The sequence below is a fragment of the Arvicanthis niloticus genome, chromosome 2 (assembly GCF_011762505.2).
Source record: "Arvicanthis niloticus isolate mArvNil1 chromosome 2, mArvNil1.pat.X, whole genome shotgun sequence".
Lineage (NCBI taxonomy): Eukaryota > Metazoa > Chordata > Mammalia > Rodentia > Muridae > Arvicanthis > Arvicanthis niloticus.
The window spans coordinates 8,247,493-8,267,532 of record NC_047659.1 but is presented as its reverse complement, the minus strand read 5'-3'; the positions used below and the strand labels follow the sequence as shown (position 1 = coordinate 8,267,532).

General features: G+C 46.2%; 1 protein-coding gene across 20 annotated transcripts in view; it reads left to right on the top strand.

Moving 5' to 3' along the window:
- The window catches only part of Fnbp1 (formin binding protein 1), a 113,179-nt gene that overhangs the window by 57,013 nt on the left and 36,126 nt on the right, over window positions 1-20,040 (top strand). For all 20 annotated transcript variants that reach the window (XM_034494091.2, XM_034494090.2, XM_034494089.2 and 17 more), the window contains 2 exons: window positions 338-400; window positions 1,347-1,451. In XM_034494091.2, the coding sequence (XP_034349982.1) occupies window positions 338-400; window positions 1,347-1,451 (168 nt within the window). The remainder of the gene's footprint in view (window positions 1-337; window positions 401-1,346; window positions 1,452-20,040) is intronic.

Genomic DNA, 20,040 nt, shown 5'->3' with positions numbered 1-20,040 from the left:
CATCTCCACTGAGTTAGTTGCACCTCCAGCCCAGGTGACACCTAAAGGCTACTTACAGGGGCTAGAGAGATGGCTCAGCAGTTAAAAGCTCTTGCTGCTCTTGCAAAGGACTTGGGTTGGGTTTCCAACATCTGTCTGGTGGCTCACAACCATCTGTAGCTTTAGCCCCAGGAGATCTGATGCCCTCTTCTGGCCTCCATGCACACACACACACACACACACACACACACACACACACACACACACACAAAGCCACTTAGGTAGATGGAAAGTTTTTCCTCCTTCATTAGCACGAGGAGGGTAGATGCTGACCCCTGCTCTGTTTTCTGCTTCACAGAATTTCCATGATGGCCGGAAGGCTCAACAACACATAGAGACTTGCTGGAAGCAGCTGGAGTCGGTAAGTGGGTAGCCAGAAGCTGGCAGCTAAACCAGTGTCTCCCCAGACCAGCTCATTTCGATCTGGATCTCGCTTGAATGGCTCACTAAGGAAAAAAAATAAATAAATTAGGCAGAGACCACTTAGGAGGCTTCTTTCATTCTAGCTTTTTCATTTTATTTCATTTAATTTGTTCCTAGAACTATTATGGCTGAGCTAGAAATGCCTGAGGAGGGCTGGGGCAATGGCTCAGTGGGTAAAGCATGTGCTGTGGGACCATGAGGACCTGAGTTTGGATCCCCGGCACCACTTAAAAAGCTGGGCGCGGCAGCACATACCTATAATGCCAGCACTGGGGACGCAGAGACAGGAGGATCTCAGAGGCTCACTGTCCAGCCAGGCAGCCTAGCATATCAGTAAACTCCAGGTTTAGTGAGACACTATCTCAGAAAGCAAGGCGGCAAAGCTCCCTCAGCAGTCCACAAGCACCTGATGCTCTTGCAGAGGACCTGGTGTGGTAGCTAGTGCCCATGCTGGGTGTCTCACAACCACCTGTAATTCCAGTTCCTGGGGAATCCAACACAACTGGTTCTGAAGGGACCTACACTGCACTCCGGTGCACACATGACCACACACAATCAAAATGAAAAGCAATCTTTATTTATTTATTTAAAGCAGAGTAGAGAGTGATTGAGAAAGACAGCTGGTGTTGACCTCTGACCTCTTCATGTGCAAGCAGCAGGTGTACACACTTCTTAAAAAGTGTCTGGTAGAGACGGGTAACTCCTGTGCAGAGACAGAGAGGGGTCATTCCAGTATAGACAAGTACTTAGGTCACTTCTGGAAAGGATGAAGCATGAGGGGTGGGTTCCTGGGAGAATGGCTGTGGGGGAGGGGGTCTCTCTAGAGGTGGTGAGGTGGCAGGGTGGATGGGTGACCAGCAGGCTTGGCTATGTTCTGTCTGCAGAGTAAGAGGAGGTTTGAGCGCGATTGTAAGGAGGCTGACCGGGCACAGCAGTACTTTGAGAAGATGGATGCTGACATCAACGTGACCAAGGCAGATGTGGAAAAGGTGAGGGGTCCCAGTCTCACTTCCCCGGAGCGTGCTTCCTGCACAGCCGCTGAGAGGCCTGGCCTCAGCTTCCTCTTTCAGACATAACCACAAGAGGGTACCTGAGGGGAGGAAGGGTTTCATTTTATGTCATCACCCTGGGACCAGGGTTGAGGTGATGTGCTTAGTCACCAAGGAGTCTAATGGGGAGACCTGGACACGTCACAACGGGTGTGGTCCAGGAGGCCATGTTCTTCCCTAGTGGCTTGTTGAAGGCCAAGTTCCGTGTGAGCTGAAGCAGCCATCTCAGCCTATGAAGGGGAGTCGGCAGCTCAACGTCATCAGAAAGGCTGATCCCTCTGCTTAGTTGTGTCATGGGTTCATTTGGGCTGCTACCCAGGAGGCTGTGGCAAGAGGGGCATTTGGAAGTCTACAGAGCTTTCCTCTCGGATGGCTCAGACATAAAGTGCTCCCTTGTCTTCCCTGGGGCCAGGGCGTGTGGATTTTCCCTAGAAGCCCATTTTCTTTTTATGAAAGTCATCAAGATAATGTAAACACAATTATGCCTTTAAATGGTGGCATTCATTCATGGTGCCCAGGGCCATTTGGGCATCGCAGTCTGAACTTTCCCCTGGAACAGCTTTTCATGGTGCCACTTGGTTCTGCCAGATGAGTTCGAAATGCCTCAAGTTGTTCACATTGTGCCTTCCAGTTGGAAGGGTGAGCGTGTGAATGTGTACATTTGGTTTTGTGAGTGTGTTTAATTTCTTAGCATACTAAAATGCATATTCTTGACATCATGAGGGTAGACTTTACCAAAAGACATTCAATTTTAAGTGACCATACTTACCATAAATTCCTACTAACTAGGAATTTAAAGTGTTGCTTAAATTTCTTTTAAAGTTGCAATCATTTATATACGTGTGTCTTTGTGACCAGTAGCACTCCTGTGGCCTGGGCAGAGGGTAACTTTATTGAGGGGGTTCCACCCCATAGGGCCCAGGAATCATCGAGTTGATGGCAGACAGCCTCTCTTCAGATTTTAAAAATGTTGCCTAGTTGAGAGTGGTGCTTTCAGGCCTGAAATCCCAGCACTTGGGAGCAGGAGCAGGAGTGTCAAGCGTTAGAGGTCATCTTTGGCTTTCAGTGGGCCTGACTCCATTCTAGGATATATGAGACTCTGTCTCAAAAACAAACAAGCAAACAAAAAAACCTGAAAAATTCTGATCTAGAGGGATGGCTCTGTGGTTGAGAGCAGTGGCTGCTCTTCCAGGGAGCCTGGGTAGGAGTCCCAGCACCCATCAACACTGCTTCTGAGACCTTAACTCCCGGATGTCTAGAATGTAGGCTACATATCACTCTCAGAGCCCGGAGCCTCCCACGGTGACCCTGGTTTGGCTTTCCGGCAGCAGCCAGTGCTGGTGGTAGTCTTCCACTTCCTCTGTCTTTGTACTTTGTAATTATTTTTCTTATCTTCCATGCTCTGTGACCTCCTTGTACAGAGAACAGTAGTCTTTGTGGCTTTCTTTATCTTCCTCTTGATTGTGGAGAGTACTTCAGCATTTTTTCCACTTAAATTGTAAAGGTAGAGGCCTCCAGTCAGAGCACATGGGAGGTGGAGTCTGGAGGACTGAGGTTCAAGGCCAGCTAGGGCTACTGGAGACCTTGACTGAAAACAAGAAGAATGGAAGGGCAAGGGAGGGAGGAGGAAGTCAAAGACTGATTTTAGTGTCTTTTTTATCATTAAAGAAATTGTGGCTCTTTTCTTGTTTTGCCAAAATATCTTTTTTTCTTTTTCTTTTTCTTTTTTTTTTTTTTTTGTTTGTTTTTTTTTTTTTTTTTTGTTTTGTTTGTTTTTTTTTTTTGTTTTTCGAGATAGGGTTTCTCTGTATAGCCTTGGCTGTCCTGGAACTTACTCGGTAGACCAGGCTGGCCTCGAACTCAGAAATCCGCCTGCCTCTGCCTCCCAAGTGCTAGGATTAAAGGCGTGCAACACCACTGCCTGGCCAAAATATCTTTATTTTACTTTGTGTGTGGCATTTGCCTGAATGTATGTTTCTGTACCATGTGTGCACAGTGCCTGCAGAGACCAGAAGAGGGTGTCAGATTCCTCAGAGCTGGAGTTACTGCAGCATAGACCCTGAGGGACATAGATTCCAGAGAGAGGAAACGGCTCCCAACCACTGAGCCATCTCTCCAGTCCCCATTGAATGCTTTATTCTCTACTCCTTCTTTGATCCTGGCGGGTTTTTATTTTCTCTGAAGCCGAAGCTTGCTGCTTTGGCTCAGCTGCCTTCCAGCCGCCCCTGGATCTGCCTGCCTCCACCCTGCTCCACAGTGAGGTTACAGGTGGATGCCCCTGCCCCTGGTGGGTGTGGTTATTAGCGTTCTTTGCTTGTCTTTTTGTTTGGTTTTTTTTTGTTGTTTATAGTCCTGATAATGCAAACTTTGGTCTCATGCTAGCACTTCAGACACTTTACTGACTGGGCCATCCCCTCACCCCCAGTGTAGGATGTTTGATTTACTGCTAAGTTGAATTGCTACCTGAACTACTTGCATATTTCCATGATTTATCTTTCCTGAGCATGAAGCATTGGTTTTGTTATTGTTGTTTTTCCTGAAAGTTCTATGGCCACCCTCCCCAGGAACGTGAGGATCCTAATTTGGGAGCCACAGATATCAGACCACAAGCATTGAGGTCCAAACACTGAATATTTTAAGTCCTTTTGCTTTAAAGATGACCTAAAATCTGCTGTCCACCGCAGGCCAGGTGGAGACATGATGTCAGCTTTTCTCGTTGAATTCCCTGTTGTTATCTTTGCTTTGTTTCTTGAAACAGGTTTTCCTACCTAGCCTAAGCTGGCTACCCTCCTGCCCCAACCCCCAAATGCTGAAATTTCAGGGGTGCGTGGCCACACCCTGCTTTCCATTGCTACTTCCGACAGTCTGACTCTACACAGATGTCTCTCTCTCCCCAAATTTCCTCAGATTAAGTGGTCTGAATGTGTTGGACTCAGCTCACCTTCCTGATCTAGCAACCAGCCATAGTTTATAGAACGCTGTGATGTGTCTCCCAGGATACATTTGTGTGGAATCTAGATTGTGCTTGACAGCCCAGAGCATGTGTATGTAGTATAAGTTTGCTTGAATGTCTGGGTCTAGGTATGAGCTGAATCTTTTCTTTCTGAAGACGTCACTGTCCGTCTTACTGTGGCTCTATGTCACGATTGCCACAGTTCTGTGTTCAAACTTCCTCCATAAACAATCCCCTTTTGACACTTTCGTCTGTGGCCGGGAGCCTGGTAATTCCCTGGAAGGGTTTTGTTTCTCTCTGGGCAGGAGTGTGTATTTGGATGTTACCTGGATTCTGTCTTCTCAGAGGTCTGGTGACGAAGAAGAGGACACGCTGCATGTTGTCCTTTGTTCAACCTGTCCTTTACCAAGACACAGCTGTCAAATAGTCCAGGCTCACCAGCTTTGCTTGATCTAGATATGTTTGAATCTAAATATGTTGGAATATATCTTCTGGTTTTAGTAAAAACAGATCATATCCTTTCCCCAGCACAAACCCTCAAGCTCCCTTTTGAGGCTGGGGAGATGACTCAGTGGGTGAAGGGCTTGCATTGAATACCCATGTAAAGACCAGGCATGGTAGTGCATGCCTGAATCCCAGCACTTGGGAAGCAGAGCCCATTGGATCCTGGGGGCCAACCAGCCAGTCCAGCTAAGAAGAGCACATCACATGGGGGCAGCTCCATGAACTTTATGAAACTACTGAGCAAGATAGGGGATACCAGCCAGGGGATACCTCCCTTAGGCCTTGGTCCTACTCCAGAGATAGGAGGTTTTGGTATTTGTTTTAGAGGTTTGGTTTTATATTTTACTTTTTGAGACAGGGTCTCCATTTGAAGACCAGGCTGGCTTTAACAAGTACCAGGATGACAGCTCGGTTCCCTAAGCATGCCAGGCAAGCAAGCTACACACCAACAGGGCTACACACCCAGGCCTACGTCTTATTTTTCAGGACATGTAGCAAGTAGATGGGATGTCTAATATTTGAACTGTTTGAATCCATTCCTGGCCCTTTGTTCTTTACTGTGGCAAGGTGTTGGTGTCTCAGGTGCTGGCAAGACATTGCCATTTCGGCCTTAAAGGGACTTGCCCTCTGGCCTCCTCAATGCTCAGCGAGCAGTGACGTTTCCCCGTAGAAGACTCTGGAATGACTTTCAAGTCGCAAAACTGTGATGTCAGGGTTGCTGTGACACGGCTTAGAATCAAGCCACGCTGGATAAGCACGGCAGAGGTCGCCCTGGAGTTCCAACAGTGCCATGGTTTGCCAGCCCGGTAGGGGTTGGGAGGGGAAGGTCATCAAAACTAACACCCTGTGAAGCAGCTTCCCAACAGAAAGTATACTGTTTCCTAAACACCCATGTTAAATTCAAGTGCATCCAAAGGCTGGTGGAAAACCTGGCCCTGTCATGTGACTGCTGTCTCTTCTGTAACTTCTACTGTAGGACAGAGCATTGTCTAACAGAATCTATAGTCAGTGGCCACAGGCAGCTGCAGAAATAGAAAATAGCAGTTGAGTTAGGTTTTCTATTTGTTTTTATAAATTATAGTATCAATTTCTTGTTTTCCATGTGATGGTGTGTGTGTGTGTCTATAGTGTATGCATATGTACATATTCACGTGCATATGTGTATGGAGAGACCTGTTGATGTCTGGTATCTTCCTCAGTCACTAAGTCACTATCTACTTTTTTTTTTTTTTTTAAGAGAATTTAACCTATGTGCATGCCTGCATGTGTTTGAACATGTGTGTGTGTCTGTGTGTGTGTCTGTGTGTGTCTCCCACAGCTTTCTTCAGAAGTTGATTCTCTCCTTTTACCATGTGGGTGCTGGGGATAGAACTCAGATTGTCAGGCTTGGTAGCATGTGTCTTTACCACTGAGCCAACTCCTTTACCTTCCTTGCAGATATGATTCTTCTGTGGCTATAGTCTCAATTTATGGGTCCCACTTAGCCTCAAAAAGTTTATGTGGCTTCTTTTCACACTTCAAGAGTGGTGACTAGTCAGAACTCTCTAGATATTTAATGTTAGTTCACCCCCTCCCATTCTTCCTTCTTCTTTTGTGTGCGTGTGAGGGGAGGTGAAGGGGGAGAGACAAGGTTTCTCTGTGTAGTCCTGGAACTCATTTTGTGGACCATGCTGGCCTCTAGCTGAGATCCGCCTGCAAGGATACCAAGTGTGTGCCACCACCACCTGGGCCACCTTCTCTCTGGTTTACTCATGAGGCCTTTTTGTTTCATAACTCAATTTGAGGAAATACTTAAAAGTTAAATTATTGCCAGGTGTGGTGATATTCACCTTTAATCCCAGGACTTGGGAGGCAGAGACAGGGAGGCAGAGACAGATGGATCTCCATGTCTTTGAGGCCAGACTTGTCTACAGAGTTCCAGGCCAGCCAGAAAAAAACAAACTTGTTTTTTATAAAACAAGTTTTTCTTTGTTGTTGTTGTTTTAAACTTTTGTTTAAGTTAAATCAACATAAATGCCAAAGAGCAGACAAGTTTCTGTGAGACTGTGCCTCTTGTTTTTCTTTGGTAATATGACTTGTAAACGTTTGAAGAGGGGGGGACATTACAGCTGTAATCCTGGCACTCAGGATGGTTCACGTCCAGAATGGGCAGCACAGCAAATTCCAGGCCAGCCTAGGATACAGAGAAAGACTGTCTCAAATCACCCCTCCCGGAAGTAAGAACAATAAAAAAACGTAAAAGTGTTAGAGTGTGAAGGTAGTTGATTTGAAGACGTAACACAAATGTCTCCATTTTGAAGTCAGATCGGAGGCGGTCCTGAGTCTTGGTGAAGGGAGAATTGTTGGTTGATTTAGGTCCTGGACATGGAATTAGAATCTGTCACACGTTTTCCCACAGAGCTGAGACCAGCATTTTACATACATCTGTTTGTGTATTTAGTTATTCATAGGGGCTGGGGGTGACTATGCCAGTGGAGGTCACAGGACAGCTTTTAGGAGTTGAATGTCTCCTTCCTCCTCAAGGGTTCTGGGGATTGAACTCAGATTGTCGGACTTGGCGGCAAGCGCCTTTCCCCTCTGAGCCATCTTGTTCGACCCTGATTTCAGACTTTAGTTTTGATTTATTTATTTATTTATTTTTTTGACAGGGTCTCACTATGTAGCCCTGGCTCAGAACTCACTGTGAAGCCTGTCCTGGTTTGCTTTTTCATTGCCTTGATAAATACCATAACCAAAATACCATAACCAAAAGCAATGTGGGGAGGAAAGGAGGTATTGCATCTCGTAATTTTTAATCCATCATGAAGGAGAGTAAGGAGAACTCAAGCGGGAGCAGGGGTGGGAATGGAAGCAGAGACGGTGGAGGGCACTGCTTACTGGATGCTCCCCATGGCTTGCTCAGCCTGCTTCCTTATACAGCCTGGACCACCAGCCCAGGGCTGGCACCACCCACACACAGTGAGCTAGGTCCTCCCATATCAATAATCAATTAAGGAAATGTACCAGAGATAGGATGATGCACACGCTGTTAATCCCAGCACTCAGGAGGCAGATGCAGATGGAGCTCTTGAGTTCTAGGCCAGCCTGGTCTGTGGAGCAAGTTCCAGGACAGCCAGGGATTTTAGAAATCCGTAGACTGTGTGTGTGTGTGTGTGTGTGTGTGTGTGTGTGTGTGTGTGTGTGTGTTTTAATGTGTCTTAGATTATTTGATAAAATGTTTTAAAGAAAAATAAAACTGAAGCCCAAGAACATCTGCTGTCATTAAGCAAGAAGGTACTTGGCTCACATGATTGTCTGATAATTGTCACAGACCCTTGCAGTGGGCAGCCTAGGACACTGCCACCCTAAGAACACAGTCCCAGTGCCTGAACCTGGGCAGGTCACAGGGCACAGATCTGCTGAGACTGGAGCCAGAGGGGCAGCAGAGCATTAATTTTTTTTTTTCACCATTTGAGGGAATAGTGTGTCTCCAGTCCACACCCCCCTTCAGCACTGGACACATCTGGAATGGCATGGCTGTGTGCTTCCTCTGCCATCACTGTGCTACTGTGTCGACATCTTTATTGAATGTGTCAGCATCTTTCATGCCCTAATTTTGTTTCGGATAAAAAATGACTAGTTCTCTGACGGAATCCTTCAGGCCTCAGGAAGGCCATGGAAGGCAAGGTTCTTAAAGACAGCAATGATGTGACCCTGTCAGTGCCTGGGACATCCATTGGCTGCCAGCAGTCTAGAAAACAATTAAATATGTATAGATAGATATAAAAAGAGGAAGTGGTCGGTACAAATGCAGGAAATACATTTTGCAACTGCAGCTTCATCTTGGAACCTAAAAGAGTTTAAAAACACTTTCTTTGCTTTTTTGGAGGGTTGGAGGGGGAAGTTGAGACAGGGTTTCTCTGTGTAATGCTGGATGTCCTAGAACTTTCTATGTAGACCAGGCTGGTCACAAATTCAGAGATCCATCCATCTCTGCCTCCTGAATGCTGCGATTAAAGGCGTGCACCACCACCACTACCCAGCAGTGATTTATTTATCTTTAGGCCCATTTATATTTAGGTATATTAGTGTTCTGCCTGCATTTGTGTCTGTAAGAGGGGGTCAAATCCCCTGGAACTGAAATTACCATGTGCCATGTGGTTGCTGGGAATTGAAACTTGGTCATTTGGAAGAGCAACCAGTGCTCTTAATTGCTAAGCCATTTCTCCAGCCCAACACTTTGCTTTCTTGAGACAGGGTTTCACTGTATAGACCAAGCTGCCCTCCAGCCCACAGATCCACCTTCCTCTGCCCCTCAGGTTCCTGAGACACACCAAGCTAAAATGCTTTTCATTTAAAACAAGAGAAAATTATAGAAAATTAAAAGGAAAATCTAAGACATTGATATTGGTCTTTTATAAGTGGATCCCTAAAGATACTTTGTTATTCTTGTTTATTTTTGGCCTATAATCAGGAGTCAGAGCTGTGGAGCCTGTATTCCCTTCTAAAAGTGAACCTGCAGCTTTTGAGTTGATTTGCAAAAATAGCCAGTGAACCAAAAACACTTTAGCTCCTGTGGGGCAGGAAGCCATGCACCCATTCGCAGAATGTATCCCTACCTTACTAGTGGGAAGTCAGGAGGCGATTTACTTTATCTCTGAGGTTTCTGCCTAAGAAATATTATTACCCACCTCAGGGGTTGCCTGAGGTCGCCATGGCCTGTGATGAATGGTAATGGGGTGGCCTAGCTCTGTCCCAGCCCAAGGACCACACCGCAGTTGTTTATCTTGGACACATAAGGCTACCACTCCTTAGCTCTGCTAGAGGAGTATTATCATTGTGTGTGTGTGTGTGTGTGTGTGTGTGCGCGCACGCACTTTTATGCCCCTTGCTGTGTGTGTCACAGTTCTCACGCCAAGGTCAGAGGACAACTTTTGGGAGACAGTTCTCTCCACTGTGACTTTTGCAGATCAAACTCAGGCCATCAAGCCTATGCATTTGACCCGCTGAGCCATTTCACCAGCCCTACGTCGAGTTTTTGGAAGCACAGCTTGCTAAGTAGCCCAGGCTGGCTTCCAGCTCACAGTCCTCATGCTTCAGGCTCACAAATGTTGGGATCTGAGGCATGTGGCCACCACCCATGGCTTTAATGTTCTGCTGATCAAGTGAATCTATGTGGCCTCAAGGAGTTCCAAGCATCTAGGCGTTCACAGAGTACTCGTTGGGTGAGGACCACTTCACACCAGTTAGATCATAAAAGATGCTTTCATGAGGGCTCCAGACAAGAGGAGATACAGAGTGGGAAGCGGTTGGATATGGAATGGCAAACATTTTATGAGAAGCAAGTGGCCCTGTTAGTGTCATTGTGACTGTGACCAAATGCCTGGCAGAAACAGCTAGAGGAAGGAAAGACTTTGCTCAAGGTTCTAGAAGTTTCTTTCTGTCCTGTCAGGATGAGCATGATGGAGAGGAGCAGTTCACATCACAGACGCTAGCAAAACGAGACCCAGACAGAGGGCAGGACAACATAGGCTCCTTGGAGACACATGTCCAGTGACCTGCTTTCTCCAGCCAGGCCTTACCTGATATAGCCCATCTTCTCCCAGTGCTCTGCTCAAATGCTGGCTCAGTGGAAGGCTTAATCCATCGGCTGTGCCAGAGCCCTCAGCTCCCTCTGCACAAGTCCTTACAGACTCGCCTAGAAGTGGCTTGTCTAGTGGGTATTTCTCAATCCCATCAAGTTTACATTCGAGACTGACCTTCAAAGCCAGACGTGGCATGGTGGTGTGATGCCGTCCTGATGCCGTCTGTCTATACTCCTAGCACCAGATGCCGAAGATTGTGAGTTTGAGGCCAGTATGTGCTACATAGTGACTTGGAGGTCAAAAACCAAAAACGTTTACGTAGTAAGATTCTTCCTCAAAAACAAATAATTTTAAAAGAGAGAGAAAGAGAAGATGACGGACCATTGAGATGGCTCAGCGAGTAAAAGCATTTGCCACCAAACCTGGCGATCTGAGTTTAGTCTTAAGGACCCATGTGGTGGAAAAAGAGAACTAACTCCCTCCCACACGTTGTCCACTGACCTCCACATGTGCACTGTCACACACACACACACACACACACACACACACGGAGAGCTGTGACTTGGACAGGGAAGATGGGAGGGATTGAAAAGGTGGCTTAGAGGCAGAGCAACTGGGCTGTGGAGAACTCCTCTCGCACTGCAGAGGGCCCACTGCATGTGTGGCTTTGCGAGAGAAGATGGGGAGCCTGGAGTGGAGAGAACGGGGACCCCGAAGCATTTCAGAAGCAGGATGTAGGGTGACTGTGACCTTCTGGGGTGTTCTGAAGCCCCTTTCTCAAAAAGTGTGCACTGAAAAATTGTTGGTCTCAGCCTTCCCCAAAATCACCCCACAGCTATACAAATAGGAAAAAAGTGGGGCTGAGACTGTATTAGAGGTCAAGTAGCCTACATGGGCACTGCCAGTATTGGGGATGGGGGTGGGGTCCTGGGGTATTCTGTGCTTCGTGGTCATAGTTCTTGCCAGGTAACCATTTGGCTCTACCACTGGGCTGCACTGAACAAACTCCTTGCTGTTGGCCAAGGCTCTTGATATGAGAGAAGCAGAAGTGAGTAGAGTGGTGGGCTGACTAAACTCAACAATGGGAATCAGTACAAGGCCTTAGTGTGAAGATCCAGTACACAGAGGTGTGAACTAGCCTGGACTAGGCGGCCTAGGTTCCTTCTAAAGGAACAGCTATTACTCACTCCCTATCCACAGTGCTAATGCCAATATGATGCAGGCCACCAGGTGTTACTATTGACACTCCTTTCTGAACTAAATGTCCTTCTTCCTGGATGATCCATTGTTTAATTTTTTTTTTCTACCAGGAGTTTGAGTGGTCCCCAACCCCAGTGTCTTTGTTTTGGCCTCATGCTGATGTGATAGTTTAGCTAGGTCTGAAATTCTAGGCTGACTTTTTTATCATTTCCTTGTCAATCACCCCATACTCTGTTAGGAACTTGTCATCTACTTAACTGCATTCCTCCGAGAAGAGCTGGCTTTATTCTCTATCGGCTGAGACCTCATGTTTGTCTTTGATGTTCTGTGGCGTGGTTATCGTATTTCAGAACTCATAGTTTTTGTTTTTAATTTCCTCTGCTCAGGCGTGCTTGAGTAGCTATTTGCTTTATAAATGCAAGGAAACTTTAGACATTAAAGCTTCAAAAATTGCCAGGTGTGGTGGCACATATCTTTAGTCCCAGCACCCAGAAGTAGGGGGAGGCAGAGGCAAGTGTATCTCTCTGAGTTTGAGGCCAGCCTGATCTACAAAAAAAAAAAAGTGTCAGGACAGCCAGGGCTATTACACAGAGAAACATTGTTTTCAAAACAAACAAACAAACAAAAAGTTTCAAAAATTATTTATTTTTCTGTCTCTGAGGGTTCATGGACTTGTGTTAGATGTGTGTGTAGTTCCTCATTGTATCCCACAGGCCTCTTTATCATCATCATGAGGGTGACACGAAAACATGAGGAGTCAGTTTTCTCCTTCCACCTTTACATGGGTTCTGGTGATCAAACTCAATTAACAGGGCCTGCGTGGAAGGAGCTTTTGCTCACTAAGCCATCTCTCTGACCTCATTGTGTTTCTTTATCTCCAGATGTGAACTTTTGCGGAACTTTTATTTATTCTGTTAGTTTGTTTATTGAGCTTTTTAATTTCAGCAACTCTGTGTCCATTTCTAGAAGTTTCGCTGAAGTCTTCTTCAGGCCTTCACTGATAACATCTTACTAATGTGACCTCTGTTGCTTTTACTTTCAAATTTGCCTTTTGCATCTTGTTTTATTTCCTTCAGACACTTGGATAGTCCAGGTTCTGTGGTAACTGTTCTCTGTGGTATTGGGTCTCTGAGTAGCTTGTTCCCTGGTGTGTTGTAATCTCTCTTGAATGAATATCTTTGACAGTGATGGCTTCTCTTCTGGAGGAGTGGGAATGCCAACCTAATAAGGGCATGCATTCTTTCTGCCAGGCAACTTGTATGCTAATTTGTGGGCTTGGGCATTCTTTTTCAAAGAGTTTTTTATTGATGATTTTATGCATATGTGTGTGTGAGTCTGAATGTGTATGTGTGCATCAAGTGTGTGGTGTGGCCTCCTCGGGGCTTTGGGTCCTCTTGGGAAATTGACTTACAGGCAGTGGTAGGCCACTGTGTGTGTACTGGGAACCAATCTTGAGACCTGGAAAAGCAGCAAGTGCTCCAACCTCTGAGCAGTCACAAGCCTGGCATTCCTCTTTATTTTTTGTTTTGTTTTCCAGATAGGGTTTCTCTGTATAGCTCCGGCTGTCCTGGAACTCACTCCGTAGACCAGGCTGGCCTCGTACTCAGAGATCCACCTGCCTCTGCCTCCCAAGTGCGGGCCGAAGGTGTGTGGCTCACTGCTGGGCTGACCACTGCTGGGCTGCATCAAGCAGTCTTCATCAGATGCTTGTCATGACTTACACAGTAAAGGTCAACAGCTGCCACCAGGGAAGTAAAGAAACTAAGTGTGGCAGCTTGCACTTGTAATCCCAGTATTAGGGAAGTGAGGACAGGTGGATCCTGGGGCTTGCTGGACTAGCTTGCAGACTAGCCTAGTTGTTGAGTTCAGGGCTAGTGACAGGCTGTCAATAAAGAAATGTGGCTGGTGCCTGAGGAACAATACTCTAGGCTCCATGCTCAAGTGCAAACACATGCATGTGTATCCACCAACACATGGGCACACACACCAAAAAAGGGAGGGGGGAAGGAAGCATCTTTGTTCTGGTTTGTTTTGTGTGTCAGCTTGACAGGCGTTAGTGTCCTCAGAGAGGAAGGAGCCTCAGTTGAGGAAATGCCTCCATGAGATCCAGCTGTAAGGCATTTTCTCAATTAGTGATCAATGAGAGAGGGCCCAGCCCACTGTGGGTGGTGCCATTCCCTGGGCTGGTGGTCCTGGGTTCTATAAGAAGGCAGGCTGAGCAAGCCAGGGAGGAGCACGACAGGGAGAAACAAGCCAATAAGTAGCATCCCTCCGTGGCCTCTGCATCAGCTCCTTCACTGTTTGAGTTCTCTCTCTGACTTCCTTAGAGGATGAGCAGTGATGTGGAAGTATAAGCCGAATAAACCCTTTCCTCCCCAACTTGCTCTTTGGTCATCATGCTTCATCGCAGCCATAGAAAGAAACCCTAAGGCAATGTTCTTGCTTCCATGTGATCAGGAAGGACTGTGTTGGAGCCTCCTTTAGGGTGTTTCTTTCCTAAAGCTGCATTTGCAAGCCATTTAAGTGTCTCTACAGTGACCCAGAGGAGCTGATGTACCATTATGGTAACCCTGGTGGCAGAGACTGGCCCTGCCCTAGACCTTTATCCAGAGCATCCAGAGCAATGGGTTTGGGGAGCTTCGAGAGCCCTGCATGGAGTTGCTTGTTGAGAGAAGGTAGAAGGAGTAGAGTGGTGATGGTGGTGGGGGGGGGGGGAGGGAGCATACCTTTAGTCCCAGCCCTCAGGAGACAGAGGCAGGCAGGTCTCTGTGAGTTTGAGATCAACCTGGTTTCCATGGAAAGTTCTGGGCTAGCCAGGGCTACATAGTGAGATATCAATTTCAAACACCTCATTATGAAACACTCCAGTCTCCTGCAATGGCAGTGTAGAAGCCAGGGGGCCGTGGTCTTGTCCTAGGGACCATGACTCATTACCACTGCATGTGTGAGCTCATACCGAGACTGTCGCTGCAGTCTCCTCTCTGGACTCCAGATGACTGGTCCACACAGCCTGCTCTGCTCAGCAGAAGCTGCTTTTCCTCTTGAGTTAACGGATATTTTGAATTCTACTTTGGGTAACTGGGGTACAGGGCAACAGAAAGCCTTTTATAGCCCTGTTTAGCAAGTGAATGGCCTCCGCAGGGAGAGCCTGGTCTCATTTGCTATCTTTCAGTTTTGGGTTTTTTTTGTTTTGTTTTCTCCCATTTCAATGACTGTGCACCAGAGTAACCCGCAGTCCTGGGGCTGGAACACTGTAAGACTGGGGGAAAAAAAACCTTCAGGAAATTGCTGGAATAGTTCAAGCATATTTCTTTGGTTAACTTATTTTGAAGTTTTTCTGTTTTGTGTTCTCAGTGCCCTCATAATTTATCCCAGACAGACTGCATTGTTTTGGCAATGCACTTGGCCTGGAAGTCTCCAGCAGCTCCCAGCACTCTGACTGAACAGAAATTGTCAAATGCACTCTTAGTTTTGAAGTTGAAAATGTATTCTAGATGCAACCCTTTGCTGGAAAAGTTCAACAATGCCACTTATACCACCACATGGCAGGACAAAGACTGGCTTCTTCTCCAATGTTCCTGCCTTCTCCCTCCCCCTCTGCAGGCTTCACAGAGCTTGTCCTTTGAGGCAAGCTTGCCTCTCCAACCTCTGACTCCTCCAGTGGTCAGTGCTAGAACTTAGAATTCACGCACTCACCATTGGGACAAATGAAGATATTCCTTGATAATGCAATTAGGTTATAAATATTGTTTCATGCCAGTGGATCAGCACTGAGGTACAGCTCCCCACCCTCAGCTATGGTTTCTCTGTGCAGTCCTGGCTGACCTCCCTCTGTTCTTCCAGGGGGAACTAGGATAATTTCCTACCACACGCATCAGGTGGCTCACAACCATCTACAGTTCCAGCTCCAGGGCATCTGACTCTCTCTTCTGGCTCCACAGACACCTGCACTCACTTGCTCTCCCCCTCACACACACAATTAAAAATAAATCTTAAAAAATATCATTTTGAAGCCTTTAAAGCGTTATATAAAGCTATGAAGTTTTCATTTCTTTTCATTAAATATTTTTTTCCTCATTCTTATTGTTATTTTGAGACATGGTCTCACTGGGTATCCCTGGCTGCTCTGGAATTCACTCTGAAGACCAGGCTAGCCTCAAACTTAGAGATTCTCTTGTTTCTGCTTCCTGAGTGCTAGGATTAAAGGTGTGTGCCACTACACCTGGTCTACATTATTCTTTTTGAACCAGGTTGGACATTGGGCTCCATTTATCTATTTATTTATTGGTGCAGAGACTGATCCTTACGCTTGTGCACCCGAAGCAGGCACTGAGCCATATCCCAGCCCTAGTTTCCAGCTATCAGTTCAAATTACTAGCTGTGGACCAAAGCCAGCACACTAGCTAGCTCTTTCCCTTTTGCCTGTTTGTTTTGTTGAGACAGGGTCTCATGGTCTCAGCCCTCCAAATGCTGAGATTATAGGAATGTTCCACCTTAGGCCTGGCTTGTAGGGTACCTGTGGTGAACATTCTAAAGGGTTTTGCGGCTAGATGGGCAACTGAGTCCTTCCAGGGCTTGCCTGGCAGCCAGGATGGCTCTGGGTTGCGTGACATAGTGGGGTAGTACAAGCTGCCATCTCAGCCTGTGGGAGGTACAGTCAAGCAAACTGGACAGTCAAGGTCTCCTCAGCAATGCAAGGAGCTGGAGAACAGCCTAGGCAGTCAGGGGAGCCTGCCGCAAAAATAAAAATAAGTAAACAAGCAATCAAATCAATAAAATGGTTTCCTAAGTGTTCACAGGTGAAGAGTTGCTTGCTGGCCAGAGAGAGAGAGTCATTCTGGCCAGCCCCTTCCTGTCAGCAAATCTAGAGAACTTTAATTTTATTGGTTAGGGTTTTCTGGGATCCTCTGTGGGTTTATATCTTTTGATGTAAAAGTGCCTAGAAAACAGGTAATACCCTGCTATGTTACTAATCTTATTACATTATTAATATGTGATGACTTGTATGTCCAGTTCTTTTTCCTGGCCACATCCGACAGACAGGTTCTCGGCAGATGGGATGGACAGGAATGTGTTACTTTCTAAACTACTCACACTAAGCTTGATGTTGGATATAGTGGTGCATGTCTGTGATCCCAGCATCCTGATCCTGAGTCTGAAGGACTGCTGTGAATTTGAGGCCAGTGTGGGCTACATAAAGAGTTCCAGGCCAGCTAGAACTATGGTGTGAGATCCTACTTAAATAGAACAATACAGACAGATAAGAAAAAAATCCTGTAACAAAGTTACTTTCAGCAACCAGATTTTTTTGTTATTGTTGTTGTTTGGGTTTTTTTGTTTTGTTTTTTGTTTTTGGTCATCCCAAGAAAAAGAATGCCGGGTGGAGAAAGCCTAACTAACCCACACTACTACAGTTCTGAGTTTACCTTACTCTTGGCACAAAGAATTTGAGGAGGGCCAGAATCCAGAGACCCTGCTGGGTTCCCCCAGGGCCTCTCTTGCAGGGAAATCAGGCCCATCTGCCAGTTCCAGGGACAGGCTGCCAAACACTGCAAATTCTGAGCAGCCTGTGTGGATGCACCATGGAGTCCTCATCAAGGCGGGGGGGGGGGGGGGGGGGGGGGGAAGAAGAGATAAGGGCAGTGTGAACCTCCTCTTCCTGCAGTGTAAAGCCCAGCCCAGGCCTTCCTGGACAACCATCAGGGACACATTGAGAAGCCAGTGCTCCGACTGCTGGGATTCCTAAGGTGGTCTTTGCTGCTTCCACTAAGCCCCCAAACCAAACTTTTGGTAGTAAAAGATAGGGTTTTTATAATTTTGGATTTGTTTGGTTTTTGTTGCAGTAGTAGTTGGTTTTTTTTGTCTTGTTTTGTTTTGTGTTTTTGTTTGGTTTTTCATGACAGGGTTTTTCTGCCTACTCCTGAAACTGTAACTGTTCTGGCTGTCCTGAAACTAGCTCTGTAGACCAGACTGACCTCAAACTGGATTTTTATAATTTTTTTTTTTAATTTCTTTATTTTCATTGTATGTGTATGAGTGTTTTGCCTATATGTGTGTAGGTCACGGTAGCCGGAAAAGAGCACTGAATCCCCTGGAATTGGAGTTAGGAATAGCTGTGAGCTACCGTGTGGAATGCTGGGAACTCAGGTCCTCTGCAAGGGCAACGAATATTTTGTGCTTTGAGACAGGATCTCACTATGTAGCCCTGGCAGTCCTGAAACTCACTCTGTAGACCCGACTGGCCTCGAACTCACAGACATCCGCCTGAATGCTGGGATTAAAAGCATGCACCACAATACACTCAGCTCACTTTTGTTTCTAACACCTTGTATCAAAGCAAACAAGAAACTGTCTGGTGGTCCCCTTTGCTGGGTATCACAGGTGCCATGGGACAACAGATGAGAAGATACAGCTTAGGTAGGTACTGTCACTCACTATGAGTTGGTGACAAAGCACTCAGGGTCATCATGAGACAGGAAAAGTCCATGGGCATAAAAAAGGTTTAATTGGCATCCCACTGTCTCCAAGGCTACCAAGTCTGGTTGAAGGTCAGTGTGCCACTTTTCCAACCTCACTAAAGCCGCATGGAGGATGGCAAGGCTTGTGGTCTTACCTGAGCCGGGGGTCCATGGGCTCTCTGTTGTCCCAGGATGCACAGTGAATGGAACCCAAAGCTGGGAAATGACTACCTGTTACACTATTAACTGTGGTCCAAAGCTTTGCCTCATTATCCTGTGTATGTGTAGATGTGTGTGCTCGTGAACATGGAGGGCAGGCCTTTGGGTATTAGGTCTCTCCTTTATGTGAGACCCTGGAATAGACCTCAGGTGTCAGGCTTAGCAGCAAGCACCTTTACCCACCAAGCCATCTTGCCAGCCCCTTCTCCATGCTTTAGGATTCTGAAAACTCTCAGAAAGAAGTTTCTGCCCGTTTGTGGAAATGTTTTTTCCGGAAGTGAGTTGCTGGGATCCTTGAAGGAGCATTAGTCAGTTGGCGAGACGTAAAAACCTGTAGCCCAGTTCGCTCAGTTTTTGAAGGGTTAGTTGTGTGGTGTGCTCTCAGGCATTGCCACAGAAAAGAATCAAGCCTTTTTTGTTGATGGGGCTAGCTGTATCCTTCAGCTGAACCAGCCCCTCAGGTATAATAGCTTCACTGAGTCTCAAAGCTAGAGAGAGCAGTGGTTCTCAACCTTCCTGATGCTTCACCCTTTTAATACAGTGCCTCATGTTGTGGTGACTTTTTATCATCACAGCACAACGTGGTCAGCAAAGGACTTTATTGTCTCATAGAACAAAAGACAGCAGCTGTTCATGAGGTATCCCTGTGCTTTGTCACAATTTACTTTCTAATTTACTTCAAATGCCAAACAGCTGGCCAGACATAATGGTATACATCTTTAGTCCCAGCACTTAAGCAGACAGATCTCTGAGTTCAAGGCCAGCTTGGTTTTCATAGTAAGACCCTATCTTAAAGCAGGCTAGGGCTGGAGAGATGTCTCAGAGGTCAAGAGCACTGGCTGCTTTTCCAGAGGTCCTAAGTTCAATTCCCAGCAACCACATGGTGGCTCACAACCATCTACAATGTAATCTGATGCTCTCTTCCAGCATGCAGGTGTACATGCAGATAGAGCACTCATACAGTAGATAAATAAATCTTTTTAAAAAACACAATTTAATAATATTTAATCTCGTCACTCAACATGCTCAGACCATACATAAATGGAACCAGCCTTTGCCTACTCACAACTGTCTGTAACTCTAGTTGCAGGGGATCTGATGCCTTCTGCTGGCCTCCACAGACATAGTACGTGCACATGGCACACAAACACACACATGTAGGCAAAACCACACACACATCAAGTAAAAATAAATACTTAACAAAGAAAAAAAATTTTAAAGCAAACCCATGCATGGTAGGGTCCACACCTGGACTCATTTGGATTTATTTGGGGAGATTCCCCGGGGTTTCTCAGTGGAATTATGAAGTATAAATTTAATCTTTCCAATGGCAACAAGATAGCCTGAGTTTTATTCAATTTGTTCATGACTTACTTCCTCGGGTAATGTGAACTTTTTGATTGTGTAAATCCATTCTGAAACTCTTGACTCATTGAAACACTCACACACACACACCACCTCTGTGTGTCTTTGTACTAGAGCAGTGTTGCATGTAAGATGTTCTTAGAATAGGAACTTTTTTTTTAAGCTGGTGAGTCGGTGGTGTGGTTAGGAGAGGAAATTCAGGCTCTGCGATGCTAACCACAGCTTCCCCCCTGAACTCCTTCGTTTTTTTTTTTTTTTTTTGTTTT